A 27,368-nucleotide genomic window follows, 5' to 3' on the forward strand; every position below is an offset into this window, starting at 1 on the left:
CAAGTTTTGAGAGCACGCTGGTCAACATTCAGTGGATGTGGCACAAATTGATAATCGCATCATCTTTGTGAGACAGGATGGTAGAAATAATCAGCACTTTGCCATCAGCCTTCTGTTTACTGCCCTCAGGATTCAGCCAGTCACAAAAGGTAAAAGCAACTCTGGACTGTGATGAATATTTGGACTGTTGTTAATAATTAATACAAATTTTCCACCCACTTAAGATGCTAATAGTTTCCGGCAGAAGCCACAAAGCGCACTCATGAGCCAGATACCAACTTCTTGCACAGATGTTTTATACTGCACACTAACAAATATAATACATGTTCACACATTTCCAGCTCTGAATCTCCCTTCTTAGAGACTGAAGCATATTCAAGAATTTGTTTTGAATAGTGTTTTGTCATGTCACTCAAGATTATTTGCTTAAAGTCATACATTCTTAAGTGCTTACAATATCCCCAGAGACTCAAGAGATCAATACAAGTTGAACCATTAACAGTTTGAGTGCTCGTTACATTTTGCACATGAAATAGGCATTGATAGCTTCAACATTTTACAGATTCTGAAATGACACTAATGCGGATCGCGGTAAGGTAGCGATCAGCAGTGTAGCGGTCATCAAGCTAATAACTGTAAAAGCTGATGAGTAATTCCTTTGAATCAGCAACGTAGTTAGATCTTTTGAATTCCTCTAAATGAAATCTGACCGTTATCATTACAGTTACTCTTCACCTTCATTCAACTATGATTAATTTTGCCTGATGTCAATGAAATTAGTTTATCAAGCACTAAAGCTGCATTAAGACTGTGTGACCTTCCGTACCGGATCTTTGTTTGATAAACGATTATAACAAATTAACATTATAATAAATAATAATAAAAACTCTAATGTTAGAAAATACACATTTGTTAATTTTAGATGAAAAACAAATACATGTGTGCTCTGACTTTTCTAATGAAACTATAATAGTACTGAGTAGAGGGTACACATCCTCCAACAGTTTCCTGTTTTACTAACCTATGAATATCAGCCCAATAAACATGCCTGATAAAAAATATCAAGCTCCATGTATGCTTTTCTGCAAGAAATTAAGGGAAATGTTTGAAAAAGCCTTTGTCTCACAATGTTGGAGGAAGAGGAAAACAAGTTGGAACTAGTTTTCATTTGTGTACATCGTACACATGCAGGCAGTTCTCGACATTAAATTGTGAACAAGCGACAAGTGTAGTTTCATGTGCTTCGACTGTCAACTGCCGTTAAACCATGTGAATCACTGTACGTTCAAAGTTTCAGACTATAGGCTATAGGTAAAGCTACATAGGCAGAATCATGCTCACATAAAATACATACAAAAAGACTGAATATGACAACATAAATTCATTATAGTATTAGGTCTAAATTTTCATCTTGGGTGCAAGTCTCACGTGCTACTTTAAGATTTTAGTGCTGCTAGAATCAGCCTCAATGTGTCTAGTGACCTTTGACCTTGGTCATTAGAAGTTCTGACCAGGAAAAAAAGTAAAAAAAATAAAAATAAAACATTAATTTACACTAGGATCTCTGCACTGGCCTCCTGTGAATGAAAGTTTGTACACACCACAGTACATTAGGTCTGAAATACACATTTAGAGTTTCAGACACTTTGCATTGGAAAACAAGGCGCAAACTGTGCACATGTACAACAAAAATTAAGCACACGACTGGCAGATAAACACAGGCCATGAACAATGTACACAATTATGAATTAACTCAGGGTCATTGAAAGAATGGAAAACACAAAAAAATAAAACTAGTGAGTAAAACCCGGGATTTAACCAGTGGAAAGTAAAGCTCACTATATGTTTCCTTTCATCCACCTCTCACCACACTCTCAAGTTTAAAGATAAGGAATATTGATTAAAACAGGACTTTATAACATAAATGAACATTTTACACATACTTGAGGTACATGTAATCTTTATTCTTTTCATTGAAATGGGTTATAACAATGTCTCACATGCAATTTATCTAAACACTACAAGCATTATGCATTTGAATGATGGGAGGTGTTTAACTCTATGTAATCAAAACATTCTTTCATTATGCACAAAGTACAGTGTAAGTATTGAAAGTTTTAATTACATCATGCAAAATATACTCACATGAATGGAATTACACTTTTATAACATGAAATGACAGATGCAGCCATGATAGATGGTGACGGGAAGAAGTGACAGAAGCAACACAACTGAACGCTCCTATGAAATGTAAACAGAAGTAGGAAACCACCAAGGGCACGAGAGATGTGTGATGCCGCGTCCTTGAGACGATTACAGAATATTCTGAGTCGTATTTCGTCCTATTTAGATATTTATCATGATAAAAATCGAGAGGTAACCTGTGTGAAAACAATTCACAAAGCACACAAAAACTAAGAAATAGATCGACCTCCCCTTTTTTCCAGCACAAATTTTAGACAAACATTTGCAGTTGAATAAAAACATACATAACATTATAATATTATATATAACATCACCAGTGATCAATTGTCTTATTGAGAAGTCCATATGTCAGTTTTCACATCTCCTGCTGCATGTACCTGTCTGCCTGAATGAAGCAGAACCTGGGGGATAAATCATTTTTTTTATATTAGAGGTAATACAATACTAATAGGTTATGCTCCATTATCTCATAATCAAAGTAGAATACACACTGAGGTTAATCAACAAAAGAAAAAAACATTAGGAGAGGGTCAACACACGGAGGACATCTAAATTTCACAGGAATCAGACATTTTGAGCGACACTGTTGTCCCATTCAAAAAAAAAAAAAAATATAGAAAAAAAGACAATAACACAGAAGCTCTCCTGAAGCAAACTGTCGGAGGTTTGTGGTTGAGCGAGGTAAGTTAAAACAGGTTTCGAGAAAGTGAGCCCACAACATGCGATTTCCAGTTTTTAAAGACAACAACCCGGTTAAGGAGTGTTTCTCTTTTGCACAGTTTCATGATAAAGATTGAGCAACATTATGAACACATGAATGATTTTTATTTTACAAAATTGAATGTGCAAAGTCCTTCTGCCGCTCTCACACTGAAGCTCAAACACACTGTACTTGAGTATGAGCTAATTTATTTGGACTGTTTCTGTAATGTGTAGAAAGGAGCCGTGTCCTGACTGTATAGTAGGTATCATGAAGCAATGATGGAAAGGGAGAGAGAGCCTGATGAAAAGAGAACAGTAGCATGCATAATCATGGAGAAACATTCATGCAGGTTTAACTGCAGCAGTTCTGACACCATCTCTTGGATTCGTCAAGTATTCTCAGTGCTACCTGTTAGCATGACGAGCCTTAAAGCAGTTTTTCTCATTGTAAAGACGACCCCTGAAGGAAGAACCCCTTTGAAGAGTAAAAAAAAAGCATATTAAAAAGTCACTTAAAGAAATACAACAGTGAGTGATATATGAATAATTCAAGACACTGGATAGCAGAACTAGCTGCAGTAGAAGTCATAGCATTAACTAATGTGTCTCTCAGAACACAGAATGTTGCCCATCATCACAAACTCATTAAGGCTCCTGACGCCAAAACAGTCCCACTGCATGAGCAACCTTTCCATTATAGGCACCAAAACCTCAAGTAAGCATGGTCAGTGTGGCATAGATGTCCATACAGAGGAAGAGAGTCCAGTGGATGTCTCAGTCACTTTCAAATGTCGTAAACCTTTTTGTCATAAATCAAAACATCTTTGTTGCATCTAAAAGACTCATTCATTTATCTTGCTCTTGGACATCTTTGCCTTCAACCTCCTTTTCGCTTTTGTCTTTTTCATATTTGTCTTTCCCATTTGTCGTCATGCTGTTAGATGACAGGTGAGAGGCAGATGAAGGTGCTAGTTCGCTTTTATCAGCGCTAGATTTTCTTCTTAGTTCATCTGTGATGACCTCCTCATTGTCAATGAGTGTTTCGTTCTTTTGAATGTCATCACTGGGAGTGTCAGAGGGTTTACAGGCAGGATTGTTCTTTGCATACTCTCTGAATGCTCTCTGGATGACGATGGCAGACATTTCCTCGTGTTTGCGGCGGAGAGTGGTAGTGATGGGTTCATAGGACACTTTGGAGGGATTGGAGGCCATGAAGCGCTCCTCCATCTGCCCCCTCAGGACATCCATCTCCCCACCCTCACCTAGAACACGTTTTGTGAATGCAAACAGGATGTCCAGGCAGTGAATGCGTTCACCACTCACCATTGGAAGATCCATGGACATCAGCTCGAGCTTGTTAGGCTTGGCAATGCGCAAAGGCGGGTCCAGGTCGTCTGCGAAATCGGACAGCTTATTGTACTCCATGAATTGTGACACATGAGGATCAAACCTTTCCCACACCTCATAGAACATTTCAAAATCATCCTCGCTTAGTGGGTCTGCACTCTCCTCAGTGGCCACACTGAAGTTTTCCAGGATGACTGCAATGTACATGTTCACCACAATCAGGAAACAGATTATGATGTAGCTCACAAAGAAAGCAATCCCTACAGCAGTATTTCCACAGTCTCCTACAATAGAGCTGCCGGGATGCATTTTATTTTTGTCACAATCTTCATCTTTGTTGAGAATGGGAGCGAGTAGGCCATCCCAGCCTGCTGAAGTGGTGATCTGGAACAGACAGATCATGCTGTTGCCAAACGTCTCAAAATTGAAAAGATCGTCAATGCCAGCCTCTTTCTTGACGTACGCAAAGCTTGACATGCCGAAGATGGCATAAATAAACATCACCAAGAAGAGCAGGAGGCCGATGTTGAACAAGGCAGGGAGTGACATCATCAAGGCAAACAAGAGTGTGCGGATTCCTTTGGCACCTTTAATAAGGCGTAGAACGCGGCCAATGCGAGCCAACCGGATGACTCTGAACAAGGTTGGCGAAAGAAAATACTTGTCTATCACTTCGGAGAGAAACAAACCTGGGGAAAGAAAGCAGAGCCCATGTAATGAACAACATATACTGAGAAAATGAAGGATTATTTTAATTGATATCTGGCGAGTGAAAAGATGTGGCTCGTACCAATGATTGACAGGATGACCACGATGAAATCAAATACATTCCAACCATTTGTGAAAAAGTAATGACGAAGAGAGATCATCTTCAACAAACATTCTCCACTGAAGATGCAAATAAACACTAAATTAATCCTGTAGAGGATGATGGCTGTGCTTTCCTCCTGTTCATCAGTTTCTACCATCATGGTGACCATATTGAGCCATATTAGAACCATTATTACAATATCAAAAGCTTGTTTTGTGGTGAAGTCAAAGATGTATCCTTGAATCTTGCTCTGAAATGGAGACGAGGCAGACAAACAGACATTAGGTGAAATAACTATGGATTCATGATGCAGATAAGAGTCAGTCTTAAATAAGGTCACATACTGATGGTCTGGGAATAGGTTTTTGTGGTTTCTTTGAGCCAAGCTTTTTCATGGCGTTGTAGTATTTCTTCTGTTCTTCAGTCATGAAGATGTCTTGACCTCCAAAGTAAAGAGGGGATGAGAGACATGTTAAATCAGAGCAAAGGTGATTTAGAGCAAAAAGTTAAATTAATTAAACTTAAATATTTCCATCAAATAAAAATATCAAATATTGTTTCAAAGGCAGATTGGTTACTTATCTTTTTCTTTTGCTGATTGAAATTGTCTATGATGACACCAATGAAGAGATTGAGTGCAAAGAAGGCTCCAAATATGATGAAGATGACAAAGTACATGTACATAATCATGTTGATCTCATACTCAGGTTGTTCGTCATACTGTAATGATGACAGAAAGTGGAGAAAGTGTCGAAGTTAAGATATTAAGATTTCAGGCCTGGTAGATTTGGCAACTGGTACAATTTTGAAAATTCTCGTATTCTGGTGGAAACAAACAATCCTTGAATAGGAAATTGTTGTATTTGTACATAGCGTCATAGTTCATCTACTTCTTGTTCCACATCCAGAGTCTTATTGTTTTGTGAACATATTTTCAGTTGTAAAGTTTTGGTATACAATAGCAGTAACTTTTTACAGCTTTGACACAGCACTGTCAAACACAATACAGGTCATTAAAGCAAAACATCTTGCCATATGACAAAATTTTATTTAATCTTAATTCCTATAACACATTGCCCATACATTGTGCAGCATGATAATTACATAATCTAAATACTATGAATATCTAATAGTGAACATAATACAACCATAAATACTAAAATGGTTTGTTTAAAATGATAATTTATTACTTAAATGTCCAGTGTGTAAGATTTAGGTGAAAGGGATCTATTGGCAGAAATTAAATGTAGAATAATTCTCATGATGTTTTCACTCTTTCATTTCATCCATCGGGTGTTAAGCTGCAACATGTAATTTTAACACTAGATATCGCACAATTCTACACACTGTACCTTTAAAGAATTTGTGATATTAAAAGTTCAGTGTGTAGAATTTAGGGACATTTAGTGGTGAAGTTGCATGTTGCAGCTGAATGCCCATCACCTCCCCCCACTGCCCTAAGCATGAAGGAGAACCTAATGCTAGCAAAAGCTCGAAAGGTGTTTAGTTTGGAAATATAAAGTATTTAAATATAAATGGCCCATTCTAGGGTAAAGAAAACAACAATTCGTACAATTTAGATGGAAACATCACTAGGTTTATTTATATTAAATTTCCGCCAATAGATTCCTTTCACCTAAATCTTATACACTGAACCTTTAAATGACACATTTAAATATAAAATGTAACATATAATAGCATGAGATGCACATGAAAACTGGATTACCTTGCTTTGAGAGTCCACAGCAGCATACATGATATCCATCCAGCCCTTAAATGTAGCCTGTAGAGAATTGGACAACATGAACAAAAATATTGTACAAGAACTTCAATCTTTCCATCATTTTCAACTTTCTACCAATAGAGCAAATAACATATTAACAAGCTTAAAATTACAATTCCAACACAATTATTAAGCCACTTACCACTTGCAGCAGTGCGACGTAACCCATACCAACATTGTCAAAGTTGATTTTGACATTCTTCCAGCTAGCCATTTCTTTGACGAGGCTTTGACACTGTGTCTTGTTTTTCACCTCCGATGAAGGGAAACGCTTATTTGTGGTTTTGTTGAGACAATAGTTGAACTTCCCCGCAAACAGGTTGACTCCCATGATGCTGAAGATGAGCCAAAATATGAGACATACCAGAAGCACGTTGAAGATAGAAGGGATGGCTCCCAGCAGGGCATTGACAACCACCTGTGCACCAACACACAAACAACCAGTGTATTCAGCAGCTGGAGACATCAGAATGGAGCTATGTATGACTGATGCAACACACTGTACTGCATTGATTTCGCCACCCGACATCCCTCCCCTTTAAGTTACATAAGTGAACAACCGCCGTTTAGACGCGGCTTCCGTTGCACAGCAGAATATTGTTCTCAATGCTATGAGACATGACAAAAATATTAAGTTTGTTTTAAGAAAATGGCGAAATTTCCTGTTCACTTCCTAGACATTCTGGGCAATATGCTCATGCACCTTTTTTGCTAAGGGATAGAGACATGGAACGATTCATATCTGTCTGTTCAATATGAAGCCAGAGCTGGAAACACATCTACCCTGGATTCCAAGACAGAAAATGCACCAACCAGCAGCTCTGTGGCTTAATAATTAACAACTACTTCCTCCTCCACCCAGGTAGTAAATACTGTGCCCCACATGCATGGTTACAGACTTCCAGCAAGGGGGCAGTGACTCTTTTTTTACACAGTCAATTTTCAAGACAAACAACCTAGAGGACACTGCTCCCCGAAGTAGCACAAAACCGCCCACAGAACCACAACTTTTTTTTATACATGTGTTATGGTATGGATTCAACTTGAATAGCATGCAGAAGGGCAAATCCCTCCGCCAAGCCTCAACAATCCCCTAATATTCAATCAAGCCACACCAAATTGTACAGACTCATAGATATCGGTCCCTTAAAAGTGACTTTAGTTCATTGAGATCGATGCATTATTCCCTGAGAAATTTCTGAAAATTTAGTTTTGACACAAATAAACAATAATGAAAACATAACCTTAAAAACAAATTAGATATAACTCGTTAATTAGAACGTTTTGTAGAAACAAGCAGACAGATTTGTTTTACCTCTGGACAGTATCAGACAGAATCAAACTATTCCATTATTTAAAATCCTGCATCACTTATACACTGTGTGTATAAAGTATAAAGTAATTTGAGAGAAAGGGATGTAAGCAACTAAATAAAGGTAGAGAAACAAACAAATTATATATACTTATACGTGCAACTGATTTTTGGGATATCTGCTGCTGTTCTGCAGAGTGAGACTTCCCAGGTTCTGTGCTCTGTATCAGACAGTGCACCATGACTTAGAGTGGGTGGGGGAAATCCCGTGACCCTTACCCGCATGCCCTCGAATCGTGACAAGGCTCTCAGGGGCCTCAATGCTCGCAGGGTTCTCAGAGACTTGATGGTACCCAATTCAGAATATCCCATGGTGTTGGCCACCAAGCTCACCAGTGAAACCTGGGACACACAAACAAACATCTCAAAAGCAGAAAAGACAAAAACACACCCAATAAATAAAGAATCATGTGAAAACGTGTGTTTCTGCTTCAACCTACGTCAACAATGAGGAAGTCCAGCCAGCACCAGGCATTGGTGAAGTATTTGGCAAATCCATATGCCACCCACTTCAACAGCATCTCAAGAATGAAGATGTAGGTGAAGATTTTGTCTGCAAACTCCAACATGGTTTTAATGGTCTTCCTCTTCTCAATGTAGATATCTTCGAAAGCCTGGATGTGAGAAAACCACAAGGAGTAATTAGATGTCAATATGAATGCAAAAAGTCAGTGGTGAAACATACACGGATATAAACTGTCCCTGTTATTGTAGTAGGAAGAGTTGATAGAAAGATAAAATGTCTACATATGTACCCAACCATAGCAGTGACAAAAGGCTTAAATGTGAGACTGAATTTATATTTAATATCTGGCAGTCAGGTATCCAAAAACAACTTGACATTTTATTCCCCGCAGACACTAACCAAAGCTCCACTGCTGAGCAGGATCATAAAGATGATGAAGCTCTCGAACCAGCTGTGCTCCACTATCCGGTAACAGGTCTTTCTCAGCGTCCACCATATCTTCCACCAGCCCACGTCCACGTTCACCTGACAACACTTGAACCTTTGCACACAGCCTGGGCAGAGACAGAGAGGGGAGATGTTGATTTCATTTAGGATTGGGTTAGATTAACACAGAGGCATTTCTAGTGTTCTAGCAGCTCAGTTGTGATGGTGTCAGCTGTGTCAGTATTCACCTTCAGGAAAGCAAGCATCAGGATCTATAAATTCCTCAAGTTCGAAGTCAAGAGACTCTCCCTCCCCAGCTCCCAAACCGTCCACGGTGCTGCCCTCGGAGGTGCTGAGCTGCCCATCATCTTCTTCAGTCTGTGGAGGAAGCCGAGTGAAACAAGAAGATGAGCGAATACAACACAGAGCCATGGCAAATATAATGGGGTGACATGCTGAGACGGGGGTAATTTTTTTTTACTACAGAATGTGCTTAAATCAGGCACAATTTTCTAAAAATATTAAATGATGTGTGGCTTAGCTCAAAGCTTTAGAGCTAACAGTGCAAGGGATGATTTTCAGACATTTACGGAATGAATCAGGAACTATGCATTGATGCTGGACTTAAAATTGGCCCTTCTTTGAATTGTGGCCCTTTTATGGTCCCTGATTTAGAAAAACCCTAGATTTGCCATTGTGCTGAGTCCCATCTCTCGTCATATTTGATTAAATCTAATTCTCTCTTTGCATTATTCATACAAAAAAACTTGCACAAGACGTGTGAGTCGTATATTTTAACTGCGTCCGAAACCATCTCGGCTGCCTGCTTTTTTATTAAGAGGATAACCATTGAATCAAATGTATAATGGATAAAAAGGAAATGCAAGAAATAGTGTGTCCTGTACCAAGTCTTATGATTAAATATCAATTTGAAAACACATGGAAGCTTCTTTCTGCCAGAAGAATTCATGTACAAACATTAATGCGCTGTCATTACATTGACTGGAGCGCAATCGAGGAGTCTTCATTACGCTCATTAACTCCATTGTGGGAGATGAATTGACTCTCACAGACTTTATCTTGTGCGTAAGGTTAAGTTGATTCTAAGTCCTTATAATTTAAAATTGTTTAAGTTGCATAGTCACTTATATAGTTATAGACAGAATTAGGAACATACTGCATATTTCCTTTTAACTGTCATTTTTTTGGGTACAATATCATTTATTTGTTCTTTGCAGCAGGTCCTTTGAAATACATGTTAGAAGAAACCTTGTGGATTTGAAGGCTAACAATGTTGTGCAGTTGCCACATGTTCTCTCCCCTGGTCTGTTGTTGCATCGGTCTCTACAGGGTGTGTCTTCTAATAGCTGGTAGATGAGAGCAGCCTGAATGCCTGACCGGAGAATGCAGAAGCACTGAACTGTCCTGGGACCAGCTAATGCAATGCAGGGAATGATGTAAGCATGTGTTTATTCTGCAGTTCCATCCAGTGTTGTTAGATAATTGACCATGGGTTTAACACTATAGCACTTTACATAAAATATAATCTGTTGGAATTTTTTTTATTACTGATACAACTATTACTGTTTACAACTATTTTATAGATCTTTTCAGTGTGAAAGACAATGAAATGAATACACTGACTGTAAAATGGTTGCAATGTAATTTTAAATAATTTAAAGTAAAATAAAAAAAAAATCTAATTCAAATTAAATTACTAAAATAACATTGCAACAATTCTACATAGACAGTCACTGTATTCCTTTTTCCCCTTTCACACTGAAATCGACTCTCTAGTTCAAAGCAGACAGGCCCCTTAAGAGGAGGATTCAGTTCAGCAGCACTCAGACTTAAATGGCACATAATGTAATCTGCACACTGGTATTTTCCTTCTATATGGCCTCTCCTCATTAGAGGGTCATGATATAGTATGGGTACTTCAACTGAGACATCGCATGCCATGGTTGAGTGCTACTATGACGGAACATGCGTCTATACCGACACTGAAATCCTTCGTCATGTAAACTTTACTCTGATAGTGATACGGCTGTTGAGACTTATCTCTGACAGTAAAGGCAACTTGATCAATCAGACCAATCCACAAAACATCCTCACCACATTGCATACTGCCGGTTCAGATGAGGCACTGCTGAAGTCCTCCGTGTTGAGGTTATCAAAGTCAGACTCTCCCAAAGCGATGGGAACAGTGACGGTCAGACTAGGATTGTTGATGAAAGACATTATAGAATCGTCGCTCTTGCTGCTGACGATGTACTTGTCTCCATTTTTGTCCACACCAGTCACGTCCCCGTTGCCATTCTTAGGGAAGTCTTTGATGGTGTGGTTGGGGACGCCGTTTGGCCCCATAGGTTTTTGGAGTTCATCCAGAGATTTGTCATCACTCTTCGCTTTCTTCTTATCCCTGAGACATATGTTGTTACAGCTGCTCTGGAACATTGACTTGACAAAGGCTATGCCCTTTTGAATGCGTCCAATAGCAATCTGCAAATTGTTCATCTCTTCGTCCTTTTCTGTTGCTGCCAGGTTGTCAGCACTGAATGAGCTCAGCAGCAGGGCCAGGAACAGATTCAACACCTAGTGGATAATGACATTAGTTAGCATGAGACTGTGTTATCTTTTAGCGGTTGTACTTAATGATAAATACAGAACATGTTGGTTTTTCTTTCTTATCTTAATTCAAGAGTGTTACTTCTGTTTGACAGTAGGACTTATTGACCTAACGTTCAGATTTGGTCAAACTTTCGCTCAATACCCTGCGCTCACACTCAAATACACCCTGCTGGAACACAGGAAATCTGAAGGGTAGGGTATAGTAAGGGTATATTTGAGTGCAAGCTAAGGGTTTAGAGTTAGAGCATTACTAAATTTGAATGTGAAATTAATAAATCATGCTCTCACTGAACTGAAAGACCATGCATTTCATGGATGGCTATTATTTACATCAACCAGCATCATCATCGAGTGCGACAAGTTGAATTGAAAATAAAAGATGGAAATGTACCACCAGGTTTCCAATAACCATGACCATCATGTAGACAGCCAAGCACTTCCACCTCCCTGCCACCTCCATACAGTCCCACATGGTCTCTATCCACTCTCCACAAAGCACTCGGAACACAATGAGGAATGAATGGGGGAAATCGCTCATGTGCCATCTCGGCAGAGTGCAGTCGACGGAGATTTTACACACACAGTCCTTGTATTTTTTTCCAAACAGCTGCACGCCCACCACGGCAAAGATGAAGACGATAATGGCCAGTACCAGGGTCAGGTTGCCCAGAGCCCCCACTGAATTACCAATTATTTTGATCAGTGTGTTGAGAGTGGGCCATGATTTAGCCAACTTGAACACTCTCAGCTGTGAAAAGAAAACAAATGTTATCACATGTGTCTAAGTTAAACATGCTCCTGAACATATTGGAAATGACACACGCAGACTTACCAATCTGAAGGACCTCAGAACAGACATGCCAACCACATTTTCCAAACACAGCTCCATCACGCTTGAAGTGACAATGATTCCGTCAAAGATATTCCACCCTACCTGGAAGTAAGAGTATGGGTCCATCGCAATGATCTTGAGGACCATTTCAACAGTGAAGATGCCTGTGAATACCTTTACAAAAATAACCACAACACAGAAACTCATCATTAATAAACATGATAACTATTTTGGAAAAAAAGGTTTTCAGTCCACTACACTCTAAAGTCCACTCACCTGGTTGCCCACAGTCAGCATATGGAAGAAGTCTTTGGACATTGGATGATGCTCCATGGCCATAAACAATGTGTTGAGTACAATGCAGATGGTGATTGTCAGGTCCACAAATGGGTCCATCACAATTAAATTAACCACCTTCTTGATCTTTAGCCAGACTGGACAACAGTCCCAGATGAGGAATATTCGGGCAAAGTTGTACCAACAAGGAGGACACTTCTGCCTGGACTCTTCAAGCTCTGATTGATGGCAAAAAAAGGATGATGTCATGTATACATAATCATTTATCTTTCCAATATCCTGGAATTAGTCAAGATATGATACTCATGCCATGGTGCAGAATACTTACCCTCCATGGTGCTGGTTATGACACTGGCTATACTGTGGGCTCTCTGTCTGGCCTCTGGGCCGTCAAGGAAGTCCATGAACTCCTGGTTTGGCCCTCCAGTGGCCTGTCTGTACTCAGTGGTGTCAGCCTGCAGAGAGTGAGATGATTAGTCCACATGCAAACATTACAATGGGTTCACAGTGGCTACAAACAAGACTTGTTGTGTCACCATTTCAGGAAAGTACCATAATGCAAAGCTGCTGAAATAAAAGGAACTTGAAAGCTGGATATTTCTATACCAGTGGACTCCTATTAAGAATATCTTACTGTAAATCTCTATGTGATAACTTGGTGCAACAATGGCACCCTGGTAAGATGGTCAGAAGGCACAGTAATGCTTTGCCTCTCATAGTGGATCAGGATTCTTAAAGTAATAGTGTGTCCTGTACCAAGTCGTATGATTAAATATCAATATGAAAACACATGGATCCTTCTTTCTGCAAGAAGAATTAATGTGCAAAGATTAATGCCCCGTCATTCCAGTGACTGGTGCGCAATTGATGATTCTTCATTACACTCATTAACTCCATTTTATGTGGGAGATGAATTGACTCTCACAGACATTAGCTTGTGTGTAAGGTTAAGTTGTTTCTTAGTCCTTATAATTAATTTTTTTTAAGTTATCATAGTAGCCTATCATAGCGGATCAGGAGTCTTAAAGGGATAGTTCACCCAAACATTTTAAATCACTCATCATCTCTTCACCACTATGCCGATGGATGTGAAGTGTTTATGTCCCAAAAACCCTTTTGGAGTTTCAGGGGTATACAGAGTGGTAGCCTAATCTAATACAATTAAAGTAACTGGGGGCCCCTTCTTCAAAACAGAAAAAAACAACAGAAAAAAATAAATAAAATGCCTTCATACTGCTTCTGTGGTGTCTTCCAAGTGTCTGTAAACCTTGCGAGTATTGCTGATGTCGTCACATGCCCCTTAGGCATGAGCTTGAGTGGTGTGTGCACACGAATGTGAACGCGGCTCCGGATGAGGATCACAGTGAACATTTAGACTAAAAAAATGGTGTAGAATTTGAATGTCAGGGCAAGCTGACACCTGGATGACACCACATCTGGTTTGGAAAAGGATCAGCACTCATGTCAAGTATGTGAAACAGAGAGGAACGAAATAATCAGACAGAACCAAGGCGACAATAAAGCAAGTGGAACCATAAGGACTCTTCGACCCTTTCTTACGTTGTCTATAGCGGGGGCCATATCTACTGTCACTTTAGGCAGACAGAGCGCCACAGGTGATGACGGGAGAGAAATCCCACCCACTAGAGTCACCACGCCGTTGCAGTCTACTGAGCTGTGCTTGATCCCGCTGGGTGGAAACACGCGATGCGACAAGAAGCTGCATTGGCTCATACTGCTGCTGCGCCGATCAAAGCGCCGTGGAAGGAATAAAGAGCCTCTTTGACTAAGGTCGTCCTCAAAAATACTGCTCTCATCATCGGCAAACTCGTTCTCTGAGCCCACGTCCTGCGCTTGGCTTCGGAAACTGAAAACGCTGGTCCTGCTGTTCCGTCTGGGTGAGAAGAGGGGTCCACGAAAACTCAGAAAGGACTGGGAAAGAAGGATATTCTTCAGTGGGCACATGATACATGTACAGAAGAAAGAATGGAGACGTTGATGTTTGACTACGATTTCTGAGGTTAAGAAAAAAAAGGAAAATGATGACGATGATGAGGATGATGGCAAGAAAAGGAGCGGTAAAGATGACGATCATGATGAAGAATAAGATGATGATAAGCACTGTGATGGGGAAAATTTAAAAATCAAAAATATATCCTGATGATGACGAGAACATGAGAAGTTGTTGAACACAACCAAGAAGAAGAAGATAATTACGAAGATGATGAAGCCAGTGGTGATACAGCTGATGATGATGGTGATGAATAAAAAAAAAAACTGTCGCAGTGATATCAGTCAAAGAAAGATTGCATTAAATCTAAATGTATGACAATTTGTGAGCAACTCATGAAGCATGATGGAAATTAGCAAAAATACATACAGTGAATAATGCAACTGTGATCCAAACAAACCTGATGTGTGGACGAGCACTTCCTATCATGATTGAGCAGGTTTGCATCCACGGAAAAACGGCAGCGGGCCATCTTCATATTGTCCTGCAACTCTGACTTAGGAAGCTTCTCTTCGGCCTCTTTGCCCTCCTCCTCCTTTCTTTTCCTCCGCCTGTTGCGTCTCTCTTTGGCACTTTTAGAGCTGAGCTTGGAGACACTGGAAGAGCTCTCGGTGCCGCCAGCTTCGTCAGTGATCTCCCCAGTCTCAGCAGAAGCTGCGGTTGCTGCTGCCTATAAAATGGAAAAGAAGAGGACAATGTGGGTGAGCGGGTGGAATCAATTTGATTGATTATCTTAATGTTTCATTCTGGATCCCAAAAAAGTTTAACTGCATAGCTTACAAGCACTTGAGCATTGTGAAAACCAAGATCATCCATGCAACACGAACAACAGTGTGTCATATTGTGTTTTAATACTAATACCTTGCTGTTTTGGAAATTTACAATAAAAGAAAATGGGATTTCACCATAAGCCATCTAGTTTCTTGTGCTATAGAACAAGACTGGTAAAAGGTGTGAAAATTATGACATGTGGATGAGCCGCCGAGTAACTGTACATCCTGCTGCCGACTCAGCTGCTCCATCATGGCCTTGTACTCCTCCTCCTTCTCCTTGGCCTCTTTGATGGTGGCCTGGCTCTGCTCCTCATAGGCCATGGCCACTACAGCCAAGATCAGGTTGATAAGGTAGAAGGAGCCGAGGAATATCACCAGCACAAAAAACATCATGTAGGGCTTCCCTGATGCACGCAGCGTCTGTAGTGAAACAAAAACAATGTAATTACGTCGTATACACGTAGAAATGCAGACATACTGTATCCGTTTACATTGAAAAATCCATTTACTTTTTTTCATATGTTTATTTATCTATTAATTTATGCTTTTTTTGTCATCATAGGCATCACCCTCAGGCCAAACTCTTCTCTAATTTCCATGACAACACTGACTGTGAATATATTCTATTTGTGTGGTAAATGAATCAGGAAGTAAGTGTTCACAGGTATTAGTGCTTACAGTAAACTCTTTTCTTGCTGTTGTTGATTATTATACAGCAATTACATACTAGCTTTTATTTATTCAAAGACAGACAAATCATCTTGTTTTGAATATGGTTGTCTATTGAAATAATAATACTGGTAAAAAGGCCTAAAAAAACTGTCACTGCTCCACATCATAGAGAGAGTTTGCCTTTAATCCCAGGTAACGCTTCCCATCACAGAGCTAAAAAGACTTGCTCATGGACCGTTGTTTGCCTTACTTGTTGTGTCTTTGTGTTACAAAGTTAAGAAGCGGCCTTTTCACTGAACATCCATTCATGCTGTGTTTGCCTGAATCATGGTGGGTCTCATTCTTTGTTCCTTCTGGCCACTATGCACCTGCACCTCATTTAGAGGTTTGTTTGACGAATGTTCAAAATGCTCCCTTCAATACCAATATTGTAATGTGAGAAGGCTTTGTCTTTGACGGAGACCCTCCCACACACAGTACAAATACAGCGCCCTGAACCACGTATGAGTTCAAACAATTCATGAGGCCAAACACATTCTGAAAGGGCCACAGAGCAACCGGGAAAACCAAGGAAGACTCATAATGGCATTTAAGATAAAGTTATTACCTTAATCCAAAACATGGCAACACAGGTCAGTGTGGACTAAATGAATTCACACAATAACCTAACGCAGCTCTCAAGTGCTTTTCAGTATTTATCTTTAAAATTACTTAAATTGACTGACAAAATCCACAAAGTCACCATTCCGCCTTCATTTGTAGTTTTTTTTCACTGACTCTATGTTTGATCACTGGATGGAATTTCTTGACTGTATTTAAATTGGATGTATTTATGTGATGAACAAGAATATTATCTGTTGTTATTGAGGTTATTGAAGTTTAAAGACCTTTGGCACATAAATACTTAATATTGTCTTGATTCTGTCCCATTAAAGATAATTCTCAAAGATTTTTAATGAACTTGTGATTCTTAGAATTAGTGTTTCTGTTATTGACCTTTTTGAAAAACTTCCTGTTTTAATTAGCTTTTTTTCTTTATGTGTCTTTGACACTCTCCGTCTTTGTCTGGTTTCCTGCCTTTTTTGATCACCTCCCCCACCCTTATTTCTTAACTGTCCTTTTCATTCATGTATTTAATCCCTGTGTTCTCCCTATCTCTGTGATAGTTTGTGTCGTCAGTTCGTCCGGCCATTTTCAGACATGAACTTCAGAGAATGTCTGCACAATCGGTTCCAGACTTTCACACATGAACATCCCAGCAGAAGAATCTCAACTTAGAAACTTCCACAACAGCATTGAAGCATTCACGTAAGGGGTGCCGCAAACCAAAAGAAAACATTGATGTAACCTCAGTCTTCACAATTAAACTGCCTACCTGTTGATAAAGGTTTTCCCAGTAATCCTGTGTCATCAGTCTGAACAGTGAGAGGAAGGCCCAACCAAATGTGTCAAAACTGGTGTAGCCATAGTCTGGGTTGTTTCCCACTTTCTCACAGGAGTAACCCTCCGGACACTGCCTGTAACAAACAGAAAGACTGTGAAGCTCTGAGGGGTTATGTTTCATGCCAAAACAGAGGCATCATTCAAACATTATATTTATTGTGTATTGTTCATATGCAGTCAAGGAATAAACTGACCCAGCTCCACTTCCTTTTCCACAAAGCAGTGGATCTTTTTTGCCGGGAATGTAATATTGATTACCTGGGGGGAAGAGAGGGAAGCAGTGTTGCTTTCTTATTTGAAGATTAGGTGATTGTGAAAACAAAGTATAGTGGAACAGAGGAAAATCAACTACTCACGCTTATCAAGCCAATACGCGGTATTGTTCACGTCTGACTCGTTGTATTTTATATTTTCTGGATTCCAGACACACTTTTGCTTTAATTGGCCCTTAAACAACTGTAACCCTATGAGTGCGAAGACGCTCAAGCAGAAGACAGTGAGGATCATCACGTTTGAAAGCTTCTTCACTGACTGGAACAATGCAGCAACGATGGTCTTCAGGCCTGCCGGATATAGTATTGTTTATTACCCTGATACAGTGCTAACATTCAATATGCATGAGGAATCAATGCAAAACAATCAGCTCTTTCTTCGAAGAAACACAGTCAATCTTAATTTTTTAAAACTATTATGTACAGAAAATGCCATGAGATGAAGGTCTTGGACAATTATGGGATGTTTTAATAGTACACTTTAGAAATACTAGGAAACAAAATAGTTACAGTAAACTGTTTCTCAATGTTAACCAATAAGATCTAAATTACAAAGACAAAAGTTACATAGGAAGATCATGCATGTCTGTGATGATGCATGTGCAACAACAAATGGGACACACCTTCAGCACAGGTAGCATGACATTAGGGATTCAGTAGCTACATGCAAGAAGGAGCTAGGGTTTAGTAGTATAGTATAGTCCACTCAGAAACATCAGCGCAAAAAGTAATCAGAAACAAATGGCACAGATCTCACGAAGCAAATACGAAAATATCCCTGTAGATCTTTTGGAGGAAAAGAATGCCACACTAAGATTTTCTCTATGACTTGAAGCTCAAATGACTCTGTGACATATCTGTTATGAGGAGGTGAACAGGTAGGGTGGAGGTTGAGGTGCAGAGTACAAGAGACTAAACTAACATGCACTTGCTCCCATGGCTTACCTGGGATAACTGAAATAGCTTTGAAAGCTCTCAGTACTCTGAACGTGCGAAGAGCAGAAAAGTTGCCAAGGTCCACAATCTCTGTTACATATCTGCAGGGAAACGTATTATTACTGAGGCATACTGACTCAGACAACAGCACATGTTGCACAGATCGAAGCCATCAGTGCAGCATGATTAGATTTTAGTACATAAGGAAAAAGATGAAACAAGAGTATGAGATAAATTAGGGAAACGATAATGAGGCCACTGCATCAGCTGTATAATAACATTAACCAGGACCCATGTGACACAAGCTTAAAGGATAAAATTGGTGATATTCCATAACAATCAAAACCAACTGTGATCCTACACACAAAGTATTTCCTGACATAGCTAATTCCCTCCACCGAGGAGGGTATGTGTCTTTTGTTTGTTTGTTTGTTAGCAGGATAATTTACATAACCAACTTCCATGAAATTTTGTCTGAGGGAAGAACCTGCTTCATTTTGGAGAGGACCTGGATAAATGGGCTGACCCAGGAAATATTCTTCACTTTCTTTAACATGGCGAGATAGGGCATTGGTAATTGATACAATTTCGATTCGTCATGACAACTTACAGTACATTTTTTTGTCCAGTCACACACTTTCGCCCAGTGCATATGTGCAGCACTTTCTGTGTGGGCATGGACAGTGCTCTGCAGTTTAAAACATTTTTCTAAGGCACTTAGGTCTCCAGAAGGAACCAAATGGATTGTTACTGCATGCATCGGAAAGGATATAGGAAAATATTCTGAGGTGTTCTAATGCTTTCATAGTTTTTGATTTATTGAATGTAAGAGAAAAACAAAAGTATGACACCAGTCTTGTCCTTTAAAGCCTAAAATGTAGCTTTTAGCAGAAATGCTGTTGCTTTTGCTACAAAAACTGAAACCAGTACAATTTGGCTGGTTGCCACTTTGTGCAACATGATCCCAAACTCTTTACCATCACATTTGTTATTATGATTAACTTCAAACTACTTACGCCATAACAATGACACAGAAATCCAGCCAGTTCCAGGGATCTCTTAGAAACGTGAACTTTCCTATACAGAATCCTAGAGCTAAAATTTTAACGACAAACTCAAAGGTATAGATGGCAGTGAAAGTGTACCTGTTGAAAAAAAAATATTGATCAGTTAATCAATGAGGCATCCACACTCTGTATGATATATGGGATATGATTAAATTGGCAATTCTTAAAGAACTTACTCCACATTCTTTGCCCAGTCAGGCTGTCTGGTCAGTGTCATAAATACACAGTTAGTGAGGATGGTGCACATGATCATCACGTTGAACAATTTGCAGGCTGTTGTCAAGGAAGTCAGTTATTTTTCTTTGGAATAAACCTTTTTTATTTTCTTGGATTTAGTATATGGGAAAAAAATTACATGTACATAAACAAAGAGTAATCGGATATAGTTTAGAAACCACAGATTTGGTGCAAAGTCAACATAAACATCCAGGTCAACATGAAAGGATATGAGTGTACCAAAATCTTGATTGATATTCTTCTAAGAAGGTTGAAAGGGCTCAGGAGGTAGAAGGCAGGAGAGGCGTTGAAGCGGAAGATGAACTTTCCTCTGTTTAATACTATGAAGGTCTGAGAGAAAAAGAAAGTTATTATATCTCTATCAGTCTGATCTGCAGTATCGCATTATAGTTTACAAAATCATATATGCTACCATCATGTGGTTAGTTACAATTGCTAATCAAAGAGTGCTTTGCTCCTGTAGTTTACAGCGCACACTGCCATTGTGCATGTCACTAATCACATTTTGTATATTGCTGATGAACCTCATATACCTCCTTATACTGGCTTTGTCTTCCTGTAGTCTGAGAGTCTAAGCCTCTGGCAAGAAGACAGTGCTGCAGTGATAGCTGCTGCTTTCAGCACGAGATGAGAGAACCTTCATCTACGTACAACTAATGCATCAAGTGTGGCTCTGCCCTGCAGTAAAACCATGCACAAAGATCCAGGCAATCCAAAAAGACTGATGTCATGACATTTTTTATTCTATTTTGTGAAAATATCCCTGATGTGTGTTTACTGGGTGGTGAGTGGGAATTAATTCTCCAAAGCTACAATGGCTGATGGGACTCTGTCTCTCTGTGGAAAGGACAATACTTAAAGGTTCGTGTGTAAGATTTAGGTGAAAGAGATCTTTTGGCACAAATGGAATACAAAATAATCCTAGTGATGTTTTCACTAGTGTGTTTCATTTAAAGTGTATGAATCATTGTTTTCTTTAACCTAGAATAGGCCCTTTTTATTTAAATACTTTATATTTACAGTGGGAGCTGGTCCTCTGTACAGAGGCCGCCATGTTTTTTACATTAACCCAAACTGGACAAACAAACACCTTTTGAGGTTTTATGACAACTGAAGACTACCACAGGTTATCTTTCATGTTTGGAAGAGGAGGGTGAGGTGACATATAGATATTCACTCTTATCCATTCTCTGGAATAATATAGTATAATAATATTTAGGTCTTGTTGTGACAACTGAGCAAAACCAAATCAAAATTTGAAATGTGATTCCTCTGTGTTCAGGGTTTCCATCAAATCTGCTCAAGTTTGAAATCAAGACAACCTACTCTCTGATTGGCGTAGTATGGATCCAGGTCCTCCAGTGGAGTCGACACCATGCCTTTAGGAATGTCCCGATACAGACGTGGGAGAGATTTGCCGGCCTCCAGGTCGCGGCTGGCCTTGAGCCCGTTCTCATCCTTGCGTTTTCTTTTTTCACCCTTGGGCCTCTTGGCCTTTTCCTCCGCAATCCGTCTCTCAATGGCTTTGAGGGACTCGCGACTGAATGGGCGGAAGCTGTCTGGACCTGGCGGTACAAGCAGCTGTGCCATTTTTTCATCCTGCACCTTCAGAGAGAACAGCTAGCCTCCGACATGAGAAAGGACTAAAGGGGTCAGAACAGACAAGGAGCTCTGATTAGAGGATTTTAAATCTGACATGAAATATCATCCCATTGAAAAATGTAAATGAGCGATTAATGTGTAATGATTAACCTCTGGCTAATCATCTGTATTTCTGGTAACAAAGTCCTGTCGACAAACTTCAAGAGGAAGGTGGGTGGGTTCAGTTCTCAGTTGGTCACAGATCGTCATCTCAAGAAGTGGCAGGCTATAATGAGCCTGGAGATGACTGTCATGCACATAAATTCCTGCCAGCTGTGGTAAAATTAGATCTCATTATCTGCTCCTCTGGAGGTAAAATTAAGATTTGACATGACAATGATCAATTTCAGGTAAGATCCTTGCTTCTCTGCTCCATCCCTCAAAATAAAGAGAGTACGCTTTTCCCTCAGAGCGTGAGACAGAGCATGAGGAAGAAGAGATCCATTCTACTAATAGGCCTGACTGGTATGATGTGTTGGCCAGACCTATGCTATGCAGTATTAAATATGAATGCACTACAGACTGCACAGCATTTCTCTAGATGCCCTGCCGCTGGGATCTTTTGCCTGGTCTGAATGTAATATTGTAACTGAATACTTCCACGTGCTGTGCTGTGATGCAAGAAATCAATCACAAGCACACTGATCAATCAGCTGCCCCCAGCACCCAGTGGCACATGCACACTGTGACATAATTCTGACACCAACAGAGGGGTGTGCAACGACTCTGTGGTTTCGTACATGTCCGTGAACGTGTTTTTCAAATTTACAAGAGCTTTTTCGCACTGACACAAAGCAGAACATTACAAAACCAACAAAGATGAAAGTTGAGATGAATGGAAACACAAAAGATAAAATGACCAAAATTAACACGGTTACCAGTGTTATCGTGATATAAAAGATATAAATTGTGCTTAAAATCTTCAAAAAGTGTTGTCACACAGACTAAAGTATATTTATTGTCGATAAAAACAATGAAATAGCACCATATAACACCATGTGCAATATTAACTTTGAAGAAGGAAGCCTTTTGCTCGCTAAAGAAGATTGTGGTTTAAAAATGAAAATGTACTGCAATGCAGGTTCAATATAAACCTTAAATAAGTAAATCAAATGTGAATATATAAAAAACAACACAACCATCAGTGAACTCCCATCTTGATTTTGCCTTTAACAGTAGCCTTTACTTATTATGATTGAGATGTTATTCCCCTGTGGGAGATAGTGTTAATGGTTCAGGCTGCAGAAAGCAGACTTTCACATGATATACATACTTCAGGGAGCTCGTTTTTGTGACAAGCTGAATACTGTCTTCATGTCCTACATACATTTAAGCAGACAAATAAGTCTTTTGTGCCTCATGAGCTATGTCTCATGTGTTATGGGTCTCAACTACAGAATCTACTGTGACTTTAAACTATGCACATTTCTTCATCTGTGTCAATTTCATTTCAGATGCATGTAGAGATTGTCTCATAGAGTGATAACAATCATTTCTAGTCTTTTAAATTGAATCATCCTGATTGAAATAAACCATCTCCACTAAAATGTCTGATATCCAACACTTTTCATGGGACAGAGAATAATGAATCTGCACTATGCATCAGTGGTGCAGAAACACAAACAGTGATTGAACTGCTGAGTCAAATTCAGTGCACGAGCCTTTGCAAACACAAAGTATAAAAAATACACACATGTTGTATTAACCATTAACCTAGAAACATCTCATCTACACTGTCCAACAGTATATGTAAGGACAAGTTCTTCAAGATTTAATGAGGACAGAAATTAACTTTTAGAATCAAGTTTGATGTACTCAGCTCCTTTATAGAGCAACGTAATGAATACCAGTTGTTACCCTCTGTTTTGGATCAGACTGGTTGATCTGTCCTTGATAATATGTGTAATGTTGCATTATTATTTATTTAAAGTTTCAAAACTGATTTTTGATACTGATTGCAGCTTGTGGTTTCAAACTCAATTTTAACACACAGCAAAGCAAATGATAGATCAATGAATGATGAGTCATACCGCCTCACTGTGTTTACACAATGCATACGCATACGATATATATTGAAACTTTGTTGTATTAATATTGATTGAAAATGATGTTGTGATAGTTATTGATACTGTTTTATTCCCCAGCCCGAAAACATAATATTAAATTGAACGCACGTCTACCAGAGTAGATGCTAACACCAGCACCAACACTGCAGGAATCAGAAATGTTTAATGTAACATTAAATTTGACACAACTAAAGTGAACCATTTCTTGTCACATTTTACAAATCATCTATACCATTTAATGCTTGTCATGAAATTACTGCTGAGATTAAATCTATTCTTCCATTATCTATTCCAAATATCAATAAGGGATTGGAGCCAATAACCTGCTGACATTGTGCAAGAGGCAGGGCACACCCTGGACAGGTTGGCCAACCCATCACATGGCCAACATAAAGAGATAAACAACCATTAATGCTCACATTCAACCCTACAGTCAATTTAAAAATCTCCAATTAATCTAACGACAATCTTCATGTCTTTGGACTGTGGGAGGATGCTGGATTACCCAGAGTAAACCCACGCAAACACAGAGAGAACATAAACTCCACACAGAGAGACCCTGGCTCAACCAAGAACCTTCTCCCTGTGAGTGCTAACCACAGCAGCACTGTGCCTTGAGGTTAAATTATAGGATTCATTTCACTGGTGGTTTCACTGTTTCAAATATGCTCACTGTGTGATATCGTTAATGGCCCACCGACTTTTCTCTGCTGTGCTCATTAGTGAAACACACAATAAGACAGTAAATGTGATACGTGTGCACCGTCATAGTTTAGAGTACACAATTGCAGCCTTTTGTTAGAATGCACCACATATTGTTGACATAATGCAGTAGACAGTGAAGCCTGTATCTTTCTCCTCCATCAAGTGAAGTGATAAAGTGCCTCTGACATGTGATGATCTTACTGTAAATGAGGTTATAAAGACAACGTCCGCCCCATTTGACTGTAACTGTTGCACATAACTGTTTAAAGAACACAATATAGTCGTTGTTGGAATAAAAAAATGAACAACTGAAGACAGACACAGGAAGGACAGTAAGACAAACTTTCTGAAAACATAAAATACCACAAACCTTGATATGATGTTCACCCGACAAGGTCAACCTGTGGCGACAAACCTCTACAAAAGGTCTGCATCATTCTGTCACTCTGTTCCCAACTCACACACAACTTGAGATATGCAGCGACACTTTGAAGCTTCAAATAGGCCCACTTCAATTTATCTGCAACCTGTCGGCATCATGGCCTTGTCCTGGCTAACCTAAAATGGACGCATCTGTTTCCACCAACTCTCGCTGGAACAGAGCGTCATCACAGTAGTTTGGCGTTTGTTGTTTTTAACTGTGGCCTGCCGATGAGCATCAAGTGACGACTGACCCACCTACATCAAACCTACAGACTCAGACTTTTATATTTAATGTACTTTAACATTTCTTTGCTGACAGTTGGGTGAGGTAAGAGGAGTTTTTTTTGTGGATTTCACTTTATTGTGCACAACTTCCAAATAAAACATAAAGTAAAGCTACTGCAAATCAGTAGCTTTACTTTATGTGTTGACGAAATGTTGACAAATCAGCCATATTTCCACTGACATTTAAAGACTAATTCAATTATCAATGAAAACTTCTATTATTTTAAATAATTGATTGAGGAGTGACGACATTTTTAAGAGAAAATCTCTCTGGGTGCAGCTTCTTAGATGTGAATATTATCTGGTTCATTGAATCTGCTTTGATAGTATTCTGGATATCTTGAGGCTTTAGTCAGACAAAGAGCTAATAGAAAATAATCAACAAATCATTCGACAGAAAATTACTTAAATGCAGCCTGCCATGTACGTTTTACTTTACTTATATACAGTAAATGATACCACACTGCCAGGGGATCTGTGAGTTTCCAATACCATCCATTAAAATTATTCGGATATATTGGTATCGGTATTTTTATATACATATACATGTCTAATACCTTGTGTCGTTCTTTCAAAAAACTAAGTAAGTGTAAAAAATAGGCTATGTCAAATTATTCTAAGGAACATACATGATGAGGTCCCTGGAATACTTTGTAGGGGAGAAAACAATTGTTGAACCTCTGAACTACATATACTACAGCTTATTGGCCCAACAGGCCAACAACTGAGCTGCAAAGCAATAAAAAGTAAAAAGAGTATTTCAAACATAATTGCTGGTTAGGAGGATGACATGCATTAATCAGCATGATCTAAAATAACAAATACTTTTAAACATACATGTGTGCGGAGTGATCACACCTCGGTATCTGTGGGCTCCTGAGGGACCAACACACTCAAAGCTCTCAAGTGCTCACAGCTAATGCCTGCTGCCTCTTACAGAATAGACTAGAGGCTCGTTCAGGGCGTTGGCGAAATAACTGATGATACAGTCTCTATTTTTTTTCTAATATAGGCTACGAGCTGCATGGCTACAGTGTGTGGTTACAGTCCTGGTTAGAAAGCATAAAAACAGACAGAATGATCTCTAATTGAGAGCAATCTAATAAGAATGTTGATAATCATGCAAGCAGGAAGTCGACTGAGATGGAGTGTGGGCTCATAATTGCTGCCATACCCCATTAACTTCTGTAATATTCTGGCCCATTATTTGCGATACAGTATTTGCTAATATCAGATTATTATTCAAATATGATATTACAACACTGCTTACCATAAGACCTGACATTTAACAATATGATCAAATTCGAGTTAGAAAGAATCATATTTGTCAAGTGTAAAACCACTCAAGGATTTATAGATAGATAGATAGATGGATAGATAGTTAGATAGATAGATAGATAGATAGATAGATAGATGGATAGATGGATAGATAGTTATATAGATAGATAGATAGATAGATAGATAGATAGATAGATAGATAGATAGATAGATAGAAAGAAAATAAGTTAGTTTTTCTCATCAGCACATATCCATTACACGATGAAGAACTTTTTCAGGCCAATGCTGTTGAGAAAAACTGATTCTCTTCAACTCACCATCAGTTTCCCATCTCGCCAGATGGACAATACTCAAAAAAATGTCCTGGATGAAGTTCAGAATGAGGTTTTTAAATAAACCTGTCCGTGCGCTTAGGATGTTTGACGCACGTCCTGCCGCAAGCTGGTCATTTCCACGATTCGAACATTGGGGGAAAAACTGAGTAGGAGGGAGAGAAAGAGAGAGAGACAGAGAGTTTCATCCGCCCCCACCCGCTCTTTGCTTCCGGATGTTCATGGGTACCAAGTGAGGGCAGAGTTGGATACTGTTGACCATTATCGTGCGTAATTGTCGGGATGTTTGATGTCCTGCATGAATCAGAAACTAAGAGCTAAAGCCGCAACTATGGAACAAACTGTGTGGGTGAGT

General features: G+C 39.3%; 1 protein-coding gene across 1 annotated transcript; it reads right to left on the minus strand.

Moving 5' to 3' along the window:
• Positions 1-1,943: 1,943 nt before the first annotated feature.
• On the minus strand, positions 1,944-27,203 carry scn1laa (sodium channel, voltage-gated, type I-like, alpha). The gene is made up of 27 exons (XM_069532509.1): positions 26,999-27,203; positions 21,610-21,926; positions 20,493-20,613; positions 20,223-20,310; positions 19,996-20,124; positions 18,989-19,080; positions 18,128-18,334; positions 17,966-18,029; positions 17,704-17,845; positions 15,879-16,076; positions 15,284-15,553; positions 14,433-14,804; positions 13,201-13,327; positions 12,852-13,090; positions 12,576-12,749; positions 12,135-12,491; positions 11,228-11,707; positions 9,361-9,490; positions 9,086-9,240; positions 8,661-8,834; positions 8,440-8,562; positions 6,991-7,266; positions 6,792-6,848; positions 5,648-5,785; positions 5,410-5,514; positions 5,045-5,315; positions 1,944-4,943 (listed from the first exon to the last, which is right to left on the minus strand). The coding sequence occupies exons 2-27, from the start codon at positions 21,871-21,873 to the stop codon at positions 3,754-3,756; spliced, it is 5,943 nt and encodes a 1,980-aa protein (XP_069388610.1). The 5' UTR covers positions 21,874-21,926; positions 26,999-27,203; the 3' UTR covers positions 1,944-3,753.
• Positions 27,204-27,368: the final 165 nt, after the last annotated feature.

The sequence above is a fragment of the Paralichthys olivaceus genome, chromosome 10 (genome assembly GCF_024713975.1).
Source record: "Paralichthys olivaceus isolate ysfri-2021 chromosome 10, ASM2471397v2, whole genome shotgun sequence".
Taxonomy (NCBI): domain Eukaryota; kingdom Metazoa; phylum Chordata; class Actinopteri; order Pleuronectiformes; family Paralichthyidae; genus Paralichthys; species Paralichthys olivaceus.

Excerpts from the sequence above, each read along its gene's own strand:
- scn1laa (XM_069532509.1), bottom strand. The coding sequence starts at position 21,873 with ATGGCACAGCTGCTTGTACCGCCAGGTCCAGACAGCTTCCGCCCATTC. Across the intron at positions 13,328-14,432 it reads TGGCCCCCGCTATAGACAAC|GCTGACACCACTGAGTACAG; the intron begins GTAAGAAAGGGT and ends CACTCTCTGCAG. Across the intron at positions 11,708-12,134 it reads TGGTTATTGGAAACCTGGTG|GTGTTGAATCTGTTCCTGGC; the intron begins GTACATTTCCAT and ends ATTATCCACTAG.